Here is a 14,706-nt window from a genome sequence, read left to right on the forward strand (position 1 = left end):
TTAAGGAATGATAGCAGCAAATACAGTCCTTTCACTGCGGAGAGTTCCATGGTGATTGGGGATTCCTCTCCTGGTAATGGGGGTGGTTAGAAGATGAACAGTTTCCTTCCTCTTCTGCACCCTGTGATTGCTGGTCCCTGCTTGTTTCCACCATAACTGCATAGAATTTCTTCTGTTGCTGCAAGTGTATTTAAAAAAACAAACCCAAACACAACATGCAACTGTTACAAAATAGGTCTCTTTATAGAAAGTTGTAGAGGTAATCATCATTATAAGAACAAAATGGGTTTGCCAGGATTATGGAGACATTTGGGAGATATTTAGCTCAAAGCCTATTTTTACAAAACTTTTGATGTACCAATAAAGGACTCCCAGGAAATATTTTTATTGCTACTGTATTTCAAAATAAAACTTCAATTTACAAGTTATATATATATAACTGGCATGAATATTAAACTCCCACAAATTTGTAAAAAGGTATCTTACCATTTTTTCTTGATTGTTTTACTCATTTGTTTGCAGCATATAGAGAAACTAACGGTACATATCCTACCCAAGTTCACAAGTAAAAAGTGTCATTTTAAATAAAACACAAATGGGTTTATCAAAAGTTCATTTCCATCAAGAAACATGACAAAAGTGCAGAAAAGTTCCATTACAGATACTTCTTAATATGAACAACTGGATAAGATAAACAGTGTTTTGGCAGGAGGCTAGTGTGGTAAAATCCATGCCATCCAGTACAGCAGTCCCTTTCATCTTCCAGCTATGGAACCTGATGAAACCATTACAAGAAATAAGAAGTTTTACAAGTTAACAGTGGTTCACACAGTTCGGCTACACTGGCATTCTAGGGGTGCCATTAGGAGTGGCCCTCTTGGTCTTCTGAATTTGGTTTTGATTCTTCCGAGCTTTCACCGCTTTCATTCTCACTTCAAATACTTCATGTATGGCCTTACGGAAACAGTGGAAGTTGTAGTCTATTAGTCCTAAAGATAAGAACAGAAATGTTCCATACTCAAACTGCCATGGCAACAACACAATTAAGTAAACTCTTTTCTGTGGTATGTACTGAAAGTAAAGGGCTAAAATCAGATTTCTCTCTTAAACGCAACAATGTAAGAAAAGCTGTAAACAACTACAGAAATTTATGTTCAATTTACCAAGAACTACACATTATTTTAAAATGCACCATTGCAATGTTTGGATTTAAGCATTAAGCCAGTAACTTCACTCAAAGTTAATGCCATAAAGCTCTCTCACTTCCCTAAGTGAAGAGGGTACAAATTTTAAATGATTTAAATCTGCTGTGTTAGCCCTTTGTTTTTCCAGGGATTCAGAAGTCATGTGATACTGAAGCCACAAAATAATGAAGACCAGCCAAGTTTTATGAAATATATTTTAAGTTGAAATACCTCTCTATGGAGACTGAAGTCATGAAGACTAAGTTATTCTATGCATACATTCCCCACAGCATTTGGCGAGTAAGTATGATGCAGTAAGTTTCCAAAAACAAAAGGCAAGGAAGTTACTGCTGCTTAAGTGGAAACTCTTGTGTGTACTTGTGTATTTAGAGGATGGTAGGAAAATATAGGAGTAGAATGAGAGGTGAATATACAGTGGTACCTCGGGTTAAGAACTTAATTCATTCTGGAGGTCTGTTCTTAACCTGAAACTGTTCTTAACCTGAGGTACCACTTTAGCTAACGGGGCCTCCTGCTGCCACTGCACGATTTCTGTTCTCATCCTGAAGCAAAGTTCTTAACCCGAGGTACTATTTCTGGGTTAGTGAAGTCTGTAACCTGAAGCACCTGTAACCCAAGGTATCACTGTAATGAGAAAGTGTCACTCCTGATTAAGCGTTAGGGAGGAGAAAAGTTCCATTTCCAGAAACCCTCTAGTGTTGGACTAGGATACACAGGTTCAAATACCCTCTCTACCATTAAAGCTTCCTTTGTGACTTTAGCCTAGTTGCAGTCTCAACTCTTAACCTCTCACAGATATGTAATAATAATGAGGGACAAAGAAGAACATTATGCCACTCTGAACTGAAATGACCAGATATATAATGTAACAACATGAATACATGGTTCCAGCAACTTTAACAGAGGCTATAGCAAGCCCAATGATCAGCTGTAATACCTCCATACCCTCTGCATTCTTTACTATTGTTTTGTCACAGCTTGTACATACGGAATCACCAAGACAAATATTTAATTATTAATTGGGAACAAGATTCTGAAGGATTTTTAAACTTTCAAAATGAAGTTCAATACCTTTTCTCTCAAAGCTTTCTTCTCTGACAAAGCAAACTAGCGCCAGGAACTTTGTCACTTCCTTTAAATAAAGGACTGTTGTGTTGTTCAGTTTTATTATTGCTGTTGATTCTTTGTCGTAAGGAGTTCCTGCTCCATCTGCTTTGAGCCTGAACAGCAAGACACAGGTGATGTTGGGGAGAAGATAAATGCTGTGATTTTATCTGCTTGAATGAATATGTTTTTACTGCTGCTTTCAAGTCTATTTAAAGCAAAATATGTTCGAGGCAGATATTGCCAACCTTTTTAGGCCCGTGGTAACATTTACAAGCTGGAAAAACTCTTGTGGGCAGACCCTCTCCCCTAATCAAGCACACACCACAACCCATTCCATCAAATGGTTCTTTCAAGTCTTAATTCAGCAGAGGAAGACGACCCTTTGGGTTCACATGCACCTTTGGGTGCTATGTTGATATTCCCTGATCTAGTATGTAAATATTTTATTCCAGCTCTATTTTCAATCCTAGGCTGCTTAAAAAATTGCAGTTAAAAAAAAAATCCTGCCATGTATTTGATGGCTTGCCAGGGCTAAAGTCGCTTATGTCTCAGCCTCAGTGGAATTATCACTGATTTTATTTACATGAAAATTACAATGCTGCCCTTCTAGTGACCAGGCCTTTGTGTAGAACTTGTGGTGCATTTTAGGAGCTGTTACTAGAATCTCTGATCTATAATATTTTGTATACACAAGTACCCCCCAGTTACATCAGCTAACTGGCTCCTGTTGGAAGACCCTTGGTTTCTAGTTAAAAAGTGCTGTAGATTAAACAAGACTAAGGCGAATTCACTTAATCTTTTCTGCACCCAAGCCTATTCTGCTCTATCAGTTGTAAAAGCTTTAGAGTTTCAAAATCACTTTTATCTACACACACATAACTCTGATGACCTTTCTCTCTCACACACACAGTGTGTGCTTTTGCAATTAAAGGTTTTTTCTATCCAGAAATAACAGCAAGCTAGAAGATCATTACTGCATATGAAAGAAAAGCCTTCTAATCTTATTTGCATTCTAATTGTTATGTGACTTTAAGCCTTATAGGTTGCCCAAGACAGACAAGCACAAAGGATGGCGCAAGAGTACTTTTTGTTGTTGTTTCTTTACTCACCCATAAATGCAGGAGATGTCAATGACAACATCTATCATATCACAGCTGAGCTCATAAGTCTGCATGTCCACTGGGGTACTGTCTGTTGCAATATAAATTTTACTGACTACATCAAAGAGAAAGGCTTTCTCAATTCCAGAATTCTACAAGGAAACAGGGAGAATATAGATTTCACTGAAGGAACCAAGTCTTTAGACAATAAAGATGATGCTGTCAGTGTGCACGAGAAAAGAAAAGCTGGTGAAATATGATATTATAAAAATAGTCTTAGTGTAATTCTTGGGCACAGACCAACAGAACTCATATTGCTGTGTCCCACTGAATGTATAACTTGGTGTTTGAGCTGCAATCCTAACACCAAGCTAGGCTGAACAGTCCATCAGAACAGTGGATACAGTTCTGATATATGAGCTTGTAACAAGAATCATAGAGACCTAAGTTACATTCTAGCAAAAGTTTGAAATGAATTGTTGTTTACAAGCAAGTGAATGTTTTCAAAGTAATTCCATGTCACTGAACAGTTTTTATTGGCATTTATTCTCATATACCAAGTATCCTAAACAACACATAACACAAAAATGAAATTAAAAACAAACAAAAACAGTGTTTTGCAAGAAAATATACAAAGGCTCAGGAAATACATATACAAAAGAACAACAACTATTTACCGAGATAAAGATGTTAAGCAAGTTCTCCAGTGTTGGGAGCTGGGGGATCAATTTCTGTACCACTTTGCTAAACGCTTCAAATATTGAATGGTCGTATATGCTTGTTAAATAAAAGCTGGAAAAAGAAACAGATATCAGTGTATCTCTCTGAAATGAGCAGCTCTGGAAAGTTTGTAGACAGAAATGAGGCGTTATAGCGCTTCCAGACAGGAGTTTGTGGAATTAGGGCTGCCCATGCATGCAAGTTTCCCTGCCCAACCCCCGCCCGTGCTGCCATCATCAAAATGCCAGCTCAGACTTTATTTAATTGGAATTTCCCCTTACTGTGGAAAATTCAGCAAGTAAAAATAATCCATTATACATCTGCATGCACTCCTGGTGTAAAAACTCATAAGGAAACTTCTTTTGATGGGTGATCTGACACAGTGAACAGTTTCTTATCACCACACCTGTATTTCCATTTGCTCCTCACCCAAGCATAATCTAGCAGTTCTGATGAGTGTGCCTATTTTTACCATTTGCTACATGCTGAAGTCATGTTCAAATTGCACACCCCACCCCTCCGCCAACCCTGGCGAAAGCACAGGCCTCCACTTGGCGAATTGTAAAATGTGATAACTGAAGCTGGTATCCGTGTGGGGTTAGCCATAACAGGGCTCTCATTCCTCCCTGTTTGTGGAATCTTCTAAAGGGATGCTCTTACAAGAAATAGGGTTAAAGTGCCATCTGCCTACTATTTAACGACTATGCCATCTTGTGTATTACTTGAGTAAACGGTAAATTATATCCTCAACAAGTTTATCTCTTAAGCCAGGGTGGGGAATCTTATTCAGCATGAGGGCCGGGTTCTCTTTTTGGAAACCTGTCAGGGGCCACATGCTAATGGTGGGAGGGCCCTGAGGCAAGTGTGGGTAGATTAACGGCTGTAAGTATTATGTTTCCGCCATAGGCTGGTTTCTATACACCCCACTCTGCCTTCCATCCAGGCAAGGAAGAAGGGACACTGTAGCCAGAAATGCAGAGCAGGGTCATTCTGGGGTGTGGCCTAGAGAAGAGACTCTAGGGCCAGACAGGGAATTCTGGAGGGCTGTATTTGGGCCCTAAGCATCAAGAGATATAGTTTGACTATGCTGTTAACAGTTTTCAGGATTCAGGTAGTACCATAGTTTTTGCACCATAACACTCACTTTTTTCCTCCTAGAAAGTAAGGGGAAATGTCTGTGCGTGTTATGGAGCGAATGCCTGCGGGTGGCAGGGGGGGATCTGCTGCAGTCATGAGCAGAGGATCTATGGTTCCCCTTCCTTCCCTCCTCCGTGGTTACAAAGCATGGATCCACATGGATCCTCAGGATTTTTGCATTGGGCTACTCCAAACTCACTGTCAGATCACATGTCTGTGGCCACAGCATGAACCACAAAAATCATATATCCACTATTTCGTTTAGAATATTTTTTTTCTTGTTTTCCTCCTCTAAAAACTATGTGCGTGTTATGGTCTGGTGTGTGTTATAGAGCGAAAAATACGGTACATACAACCAAATATATTATTTTCCCATGTCAATTATTGAGTATTCATTTTAAAGCTGAGCATTAAGTCAATTTTGGGCATAATGCTGAACTCCACCCTAAAAAGCTCGTGATTTCTAATTATTTGACCACTGCAACTCTCAGTTGGCCATACCACTGCTGTGTCACCCCTTTTCCCCTAAGATTTTATAAAAAGGTGGCACATGTGCTTGTTCAATATGTGAGGCATACTGCTTTTTTCATTCTCCCCTGTCCCCAAAGTAGGCTTTATCAATTGTTTTGCTCTCCTCACCTCAAGTGGATTTTTTCCAGCCCAGCATCTGCAAGGTCATCATTTGCCCTCTGATGAATGTCTCTCTGTGTTTCAATCTTGTGATCATCAGACAAACCATCTACTTTGTGGATAAATATTTCAAAGTTTATGTCTGGATTCACTTTATATGCTCTTGTCACAGTGAGATGCAATCTTGCCAAAGCTTCCATATAGTCATCCTACAAACCAAAAAATAAACTGGATAAATGCTTTGCTTTTGTAAATCCAATTAGGAATTAAAGTGTTTAATCTTTACTTCTCAAGTTTTTAAAGGGTGGGTTTTTTTACATTTTCATGAACAAAAATCACAACGTGAAAGCACTTCAGCGAGTTATCAAGCACTAAATCTTAGCAACACTCCTACATTTTGAATCTTGTTTTTCCTGCCTGTCTCTTTCACCTTCCCTTATTAAAGCAGCTGTTTTAACAAATACAGGTCACTTGCTTGTTCCTTCTGTGTAGTGTTCACTACACTAGTTCCTTCTGTGTAACTTTCACTAAGAAATAGGACACTTTTGTGATGGTAGTTTTAACTAGGCATGAGGGATCATCCCATTTCCATTCTGTGTTAGTTTTGCATGCTTCATTCATAAATCTCAAGCATTGTTTTAGTATGAGTTAACTCTTATAAAAATTTCAATTCTACTACATGTATTAGTGTTTCAGATAATACATAGAGGTGCAAAAAGCATACTAGGTCTAATGTCATGATGAAGTCTACATGTACATAACAAGGAAAGCTAAAATAACAATATTTACACTATAACAATGAGAACTCAGGGCAGGATCGATAGAGCTGCTCTTCCACTCATGCTTGTGTGGGCGAGGGAGATCTGGTTTTTGCCAAATCACTTGGATGTAGGCCCCTATAATACATTTCACACTACTCCACAGGGTCCCTCAGAATCAGCTTTTGAGGTGTGTGAGCAAGGGGCTATAGTGTGAAGGGGGACAGAGGAAAACTCTGCCTCAGAAGGGAAATCCTGCTTGTCATTCTCTGGATCTTGCCTGTACTAATGAGAGAGTCAATCACATTGTGTGTTGCTATTCTTATTGGAGATGTGAAGGCCCAAAGAGAAATATCAGAAAAATTGGGAATGGGGTGTGTGAGAAAGGTATTTTTATGGCTCTTCACATCTCTACTTTTTACCATCCATTCTACTGTTGGGTGATGTTTGTGTGTGCAAATTTAGGGTATTTGGTCTAAGCTAAGATCATAACCCAAATCCTTTCCTTACCTGAGAATCAATAACAAATATCAGTGCTCCTGTGCCTCGGAAAATCATCTCATAGTCAAAGGTAGGGTCAAAAAAGTCAATTTGCCCAGGAAAGTCCCATATCTGAAAGTTAACAAAGGAGCTGTTGGAAACATCCTCCCTGCAAATCTTATTAGTGCTCTCCAAGAAAAGGGTTTCATTCGGTGACATTTTATGAAACACAACTTTCTGAATCGAAGACTTTCCACTTCTTCTCAGTCCCATTAGCAGAATTCTTGGCTTGACTTCAGTACTAAAGGGCTCATTGAAATCTAGAACTGAATAAAAAGAAAACATTATTTGCAAAAATAACAACAACAATAAAAACAGGTGTTTATTTGCAACCAAATTCTAACACAATTTCAACTGATTTTACTCCCCAATCCTACCGTTTTAGGATTCCTTCCTTTCCAATGCCAAAGAGATCAAGCTTTAGTTGACTGATCTAATGACTAATTAACCTCTGCATTTCCCCTTCACCCTACCCACCAGATATTTTGCCTGCAACACCTGCTGGTTCAAAAGACAACTCACCTCCCTTAAAGAATAACGTAAGCTACTGATGGTGAAAAATGCAGAAGACCCTCAGAATTAGTATTGCATATTGTAAGCTGTTACAATCACAGGATTGCTAGTTTTATTACTTAATAATCAATCAATCTATTAAAACTTTAGTTGACTGACTGGTGAGGGAAAACGTGAAAGCATTGAGACTTATTGTTTTTGACTATTTTTGTTCTGGGTGGTTAGTATGATAGTGAAAGGAAGTAAAAAATATTAAATGCAGCCTTTTCTTCCAAGAATACAAGTTGCAGCTTTTTGTTTTCTCTATTATACCCTCTCACACTTTCTTAGTTATCTCAGAAAGGCACCTGTATTGGGGGTTTCGAGGAAGGCTGGTACAAAAATATTCAAAATAAGTAAATAAAAGTATTTCAGGTATACTGAAATGGACAGTGACCAAAGAAAAATATGCATTGCTGTATGTGACATCTGGAATAATTAATGCTATATACTGTAGGAGCTCCCAAATACCCAAACAAATATGTAAAATGGAGCAGCATAGCTTCCTCAAGTAAACTAACATGGGTGTTATGATTCAAATATGCAGTACTTAATTTAAATCTTTTTGAAAATTAATAAGGTTGTATTATTGTATTGGAATGCAAGACAAGATACGGTAGTAAGAAATCCCTTACCACTGTATTTTTTCAATAATTAAGTAAAAATCTTTTAATTTTTTTCTTTAGTTACCATGGCCTTCTAGTAAATGTAATCTTTTGTTTAAGGTGTTGCTGTTGGAATTCAACATCAGGAGAGCCACAGCAATGTAGATCTTAATTCCCTGCCTTGTTCCTGATGTAGGTCTTCACTCCCCGCTTCTTCCCTGGTGGGGAGGGGCACAATTTTGTGGTTCATTTTAGGTGCTAAAATGTCCTGGGCCAGCCCTGGCCACAGCTTCCCTTATCCCTGCCTTATATGGTGCAGCATTCAAATATTCAAATCTTTCTACCACCTGCAGTCTGTAGGAGTATAACCCAGAAAGAACAGTACCATGTGCTATTTCTGTACATCCAGATCAGTTCTGAAAGGGAGCTGTGAAACATGAGATGGCACATATGCTCACTGAATCATGGGAGAAGACCTCTGATGGAGAAGAATATTCATTTTGGAGAAGAACACCTATTTCAGAGGCCGCTACACTGCAAGTAATGTTTGTCCCATTCCCTTTTCTTTGAAGGAAAAAAGAGCACTCTTACTAGAACAAGTGCTCCTTAAAGTAGTGTCACTGGAAAAGCTGTTTTGCTTATAAATCAACAGATTGTCAAGTGTGTGTGTGTGTGTGAGAGAGAGAGAGAGAGAGAGAGTGAACTATACAGACTCTATAGAAGTATAAACTCCTTTGCACAAAATACCAACAATGCTTTCTATGGATTAATGTCAAAAGGACACTTTGAAACATAAATCTAACACTTCCCTCAAGAAATCCTAGAGTCTGAAGCAATTTTCTATCTTTTCCCAGCTCTGTAAAACAGAAGAAAATGTAGCCAAAAAGGAAAACAGTTTGTGTTATGAACAAAGCAACAGGGGGCAGAACAGCCTATTCTTTTTAACACAAAAATGTAGGTAACCATGGTTAACCCATTAGCAGGAAAAAGGGGTTTCTCCTTTTAAACATGCCTATAAAAATACCCTTTCTATACCATCACACCAGTGCACACAATGTCATCAAAAATATGCAGGCAGACCCTGGAGCAGAGCCTGGTAATAAGGGAACTGACATTCACAGCTGCAAAGGAGCTCTAAACACTGAGCCCTCTACAGCTGTTGCCTTTTATGGGCCTGAAGTCTGCCTTCCTTATTTCCTTAGATCTCCAAGTTCGCTTCAGTAAAACACGTGCAATTTGTAAGAGACACTGGATATCTGTACCACAAATACCAATAGGAAGTACTTTATTAAAGCTTATCCCTCCCTCCAGATACTGTTTCAAAAGTTTGACACATTTATTAGGATAGTTTTCTCCCTCTGCTCTTAAAACACAGGCTGAACCCAACCTCCCGTCTCCAGCTTATTTCCCCTCCCCCAACTCAATGAACTTAGTTTTTCTTTCCTTTAGTTTCTCACTGATGTTTCACCCCATTGCTCGTCTACATAAGTTTCCTCCCAGCTTTAAACCATCTACAATTCACTTCTGAAGCAACCCATACAATCAGCTGCGCAGCCACTTATGTTTTTATTTCCATGCTCTCCCAATGCTCTCTACCTACCGTATTCCACTGTCTGTCACATGCCTAGACACCTCCTCCCCTTCCCCCTCTGTTTTCTCCCTGTTCTTCTTTTCCTGTTCTTCCCCACAACAAGACAGCCACAGCAGACAGTACTCTTAAGTGCCTACTTGTTCCTCTCCCCAAATGCTCACTTATTATTTGGACACAAAGTCTAGATCCATAAAACTATCTACAAAGAAAGTATTTTTGGTGCTGGCTTCTGCGTTACATATGCTAGATTGTATTATTTAAACAATCGTATTTTTCTATTTGATTGATTTTTTCAAGCTGTCAGAGGACTTGGCCAACGGGGCAGTCTATAAATGTAATAAACAATAAAATACAAAGTTAGATCTGACTCTAGCCAATCAGCTACTTATTCCTCTTTCTTACATCCCATCTCATACTTAATTTCCTTTGGAAAAACAATGCTAGGTGTCATGCGGCACTTCAGGTTGTACCTTTGGACCCGAAATCCCCTTTCATCCTGATCTCAGGTATGCATAAGCTAGAGGTGGGCATTCAGCAGCAAGGTAAAAGCTGCATATGTTGAGGCCCTCAATGGCTACTTACAATTTTCTGGGTGGGACCTACACCATGATATTGAAAACATAAACTAGATGGGATGGGGGAGTAACGCCCCCCCCCCATAAACTAGACCCTGGCTCACATTAAATATGGTGCACCTTTATATTTATGCAGCAAAAAAGAACCATGTATAAAGCTGGAGTACCATTAGTGTTTTAAGTGTTTGTGCTGTAAGCCAGGAGACTCCTAGTTTGGGGCTGCATACACAACATACATTTAAACACATCCACCACCACCCCAAGAATCCTGGGAACTTTAGTTTGTTAATGTTGCCGAGAACTGTAGCTCTGTGAGGGGGTAAACTACACCTGCCAGGATTCATGTGTATATGTAGCTCAAATCTCTCTAACTACAAGATGGCTTTAGCAAGTCTCACCCAACGCTTACCAAGATAATGAATGTAAAGTGCTCCAAACTTTCTGAAGTGATATACAAAAGTATTTCTATAAAAAGCACGAGAAATCTATCCCCTCCCAAATCTAATCCTCCCAACAGATTTCTCATTGTCAGGTGCCATCCTAAAGATAAAATACATCTCTCGCTGTCCGTTTCATTTCTCCACTGAAATTACTGTAAGCTCCAGCACACCCCACCTCAGTGACTGATGCCATAATCACACCTCTCTTTCAGTCTAGTCGTGTGTTCCAAATCTCTGTAGTCAAACTCCAGGAAGGCTTGCTTCTCTTCCAACCCATCTCATTCCTAGCACCACCCATTCATGCTCCAAATTCTAACCCTATTCCTAAACTAATGTCTCCAACTCCCAAACCTGATAAAAGGTAAAGGGACCCCTGACAGTTAAGTCCAGTTGCGAACGACTCTGGGGTTGCGGCGCTCATCTCACTTTACAGGCCGAGAGAGCCGGCATTTGTCTGCTCCACAAACAGTTTTTCTGGGTCATGTGGCCAGCATGACTAAGCCGCTTCTGGCACAATGGAACACTGACACCAGACCAGCGCACGGAAACGCCGTTTACCTTCCTGCCAGAGTGGTACTACTAATCTACTTCCACTTTTGGGTGTGCTTTTGAACTGCTAGGTTAGCAGGAGCTGGGACCAAACAACGGGAGCTCACCCTGTCGCAGGGATTCAAACCGCTGACCTTTTGATCAGCAAACCCAAGGCTCAGTGGTTTAGACCACAGTGCCACCCACGTCCCAAACCTGATACCACCCCCCAAATTCCCTCCTCTGCCCCAAAACTCTTACCCTATTCCAAATGTTAGCCCTGAGACATCAAGTACCTCTGAACGTTTATGTTTAGAGTGGTACCTCGGGTTAAGAACTTAATTAGTTCTGGAGGTCCGTTCTTAACCTGAAACTGTTCTTAACCTGAGGTACCACTTTAGCTAATGGGGCCTCCCGCTGCTGCCGTGCCACTGCCAAGCGATTTCTGTTCTCATCCTGAAGCAAAGTTCTTAACTCGAGGTACTATTTCTGGGTTAGTGGAGTCTGTAACCTGAAGCGTCTGTAACCTGAAGCATCTGTAACCCGAGGTACCACTATACTTGTAGCCCCATGTTCTAATATCTCTCCTTCAAGGCCCTCACTCCATACTCTACCCAATTCAAAGCACAGCCTTTCCCACCCCAGAAGTCTTCCACATCCCCACAATCTTATTCCCACCTGTATTGCCAGTGTCTTGAAAACTGTTGTACTTGTACACCAAAGAGAATGAAAGGCTTCTATAAGCGGGGCCAGTCCAGGACATTTTGCTACCCAAGGCAAAGGACAAGCACAGACGTTGACTGGACTTTGACAACTGAATTCCACTTCCAATACTGGTAATGGGACACCATCCTCTACCACATCCAGGGGCAGCAGGCTAACATACAAGCCTCATGGCACACAAAGCTCTGTCCTCCAACCACTATCACCGTCTGCACCAATTCCCCCATTCTGCTGTACAGACGTAGCCTGTATGAGACCCTTTGCAATCTGCAAGAATCCAGGATCACTCAGCATTCACTTGGGCAGCATGACGAGACTTTGGTTCTGTCTCGCCAAAAAACAAAGCAAAGGGAAAACCCCAACCCAGTTCAACAGGTTAGGTGTGGGCCGGTCCCAGTATTAGGCAGAGTGAGGCAGCAGATACTGGGGAGGAGGATAAGTCAAGAGGTCAAGGTAATGGAAGCTGGAATAGCTCTGTCAGTAGAGCACGAGTCTCAGTGTCATGGGGTCTCAGTGTCATGGGGTTGAGCCCCACATTGGGCAACATATTCCAGCATTGCAGGGGGTTGGACTAGATGATCCATGTGGTCCCGCCCAACGCTACAATTCTAGAAGGCCTCTGCGTATCAAGCCGCCTGATGTGCCCCCCAAGCCCTCCTGCAGCCCTCAGGTGTGGTGGCAGGCGGAGTCCCTTTCAGTATATCTGCCAGCCCAGTTGGAACTGGGACACCACCTTGGCCCTCATTGCCTCGGGTAACAAAATGCCTTGGGCCACGCAGGTTGCTGCTGCTGCTGCTTCTGTGGGCAGAAAGAAAGAAGGGGGGGGGTGTAGCATGGCCATAGCCAATATTTTTGTGGGGGGGGGGCAGGACATTGTTGAGGGGGGATTGATCAGTTAAATATTTCTATTATTTTACTTGATGGGGAGGGCAGCTGCCCCCCTCTTTGGCTATGCCCATGGCATGCAGGGCAAACATTATGGGTGCAGTTTGTTGCTCCCCCTCCCACTCCTAGGGGCTGAGGTTCCCCAAAGTCCATAGGCATTGCCATTCAAAGGGTGTGTGTCTGTGCACCCGCGTCTTGTGATCGATTACGTAGGGCGGAGCTTACCTGTGTCACTCACCACAATATTTTATCCAAAGTGGGCACCCCCGTGACCCAACCCCGTTTCCTCCCTCCCCTTTCCCAGCCCCGCAACTCTCCCCAGTTCTCCCGGGTGCGCTGAACGCCGCCTGCGCGCAGCCCGGTGGGTTCCCCCCTCTCTCTCTGCCGCTCACTCCGCCCCAAAACAATGGGCCTGGCAGTCACGAGGCCGCCCTTTCCCTTCGGGGCAGCGGCGCCGCCGCCGAGCTACTTACACGCCCCGTCCCCGCCGTTCTCCGGGTCGCCGTCCGAAAACGATCCACTCCCGTCCCCGTAATCTGCAAGCCCCACGATCTCGTCTTCTTCCTCGTCTTCGTCGTCGTCTTCCTCCTCCTCCTCTTCATCTTCCTCCTCTTCCTCCTCCTCCTCTTCTCCCTCGTCCTCTTCCTGCTCCTTCGGCTTCCCCGGCACCTGGCTCATCCTGCTCCCTCCCCGGGCTTCTTGCCCCTTCTCCGAAGGCAGACCCCGGCCGGCCGGCCCCCCAGCGGCACGCTCGCCCCGCCGCCGCCGCCGCCGCCACGAGACCCCCCCGCGCCCCTCGAGGCTGCCTCTCGCCTGGGACGCTGACCTAAGCTGCTCCCTTTCCTTGTATTTCTTCCTCGCCGCCGCCGCCGGAGTTGTCAAAGGAAAGTCAGCCGCGGCCCTGCCGTCCCTCCCAGAGGAGAGAAACTGCGTGACCCAAGTCACCTGACACACTCACACACACACACGGAGTAACATAATAGTAGACGCCGAGAAACGAGAAACGAGCCACTCGAGGGAGGGGCCCTACCAATGAACACGCGCGCGCGCACACACATACTTTTTAAATAGATATAGATAGATATATTAAGGATTCTCATGCCACACGGAGGGAGGGGCCAGCGTTGAATTTGCGAAAGAAAAGCCGCGGGGTTTCAAACAATGTTTCAAAACACACCGTCCCGCCTCGCCCCAAAATTAGGTGTTTGTGCTCTTTGTATGTAGTGGGACGGCTGCAGTGGTGACTAGACTCGAGAGTAGTGCAGAGTTGGGGATTTTGACAGGTATACCTTTTTCTTTCTTTCTGTAACACGGTGACATGACAGGATCTCCCAAAAGTCCTTTTTTTGAACAGCTATTAAATGTATGGGTGTCACTGTCTCCTCTTGCATTTGGTATCTGAGCATGTACAGAGTACTTATGTCCCCATTAGCTTACTAACACATCTGAGGGTGAAGTATTCTGGTCAGATTTGAGCGCCAAAATCCCCTTTTTAACATACAACTGCAGTCCTAAGCAGGCTTACCAGGGAGGCAGGCTGCAATTATACAGGGTGAGTCCTTTAAAAGAGGCCCTGTGGATACAGAGTACAAATGTTCCACGGAGCCTCT

General features: G+C 42.5%; 1 protein-coding gene across 1 annotated transcript; it reads right to left on the reverse strand.

The window, feature by feature from the left end:
- Window positions 1–219: 219 nt before the first annotated feature.
- RRAGD (Ras related GTP binding D) lies at window positions 220–14,073 on the reverse strand. The gene is made up of 7 exons (XM_080999908.1): window positions 13,570–14,073; window positions 7,168–7,463; window positions 5,909–6,108; window positions 4,090–4,204; window positions 3,422–3,564; window positions 2,277–2,425; window positions 220–989 (listed from the first exon to the last, which is right to left on the reverse strand). Exons 1-7 carry the CDS (start codon window positions 13,772–13,774, stop codon window positions 838–840), a joined length of 1,260 nt encoding a protein of 419 aa, XP_080856034.1. The 5' UTR covers window positions 13,775–14,073; the 3' UTR covers window positions 220–837.
- Window positions 14,074–14,706: the final 633 nt, after the last annotated feature.

The sequence above is a fragment of the Podarcis pityusensis genome (assembly GCF_964106645.2).
Source record: "Podarcis pityusensis genome assembly, chromosome: 3".
Lineage (NCBI taxonomy): Eukaryota > Metazoa > Chordata > Lepidosauria > Squamata > Lacertidae > Podarcis > Podarcis pityusensis.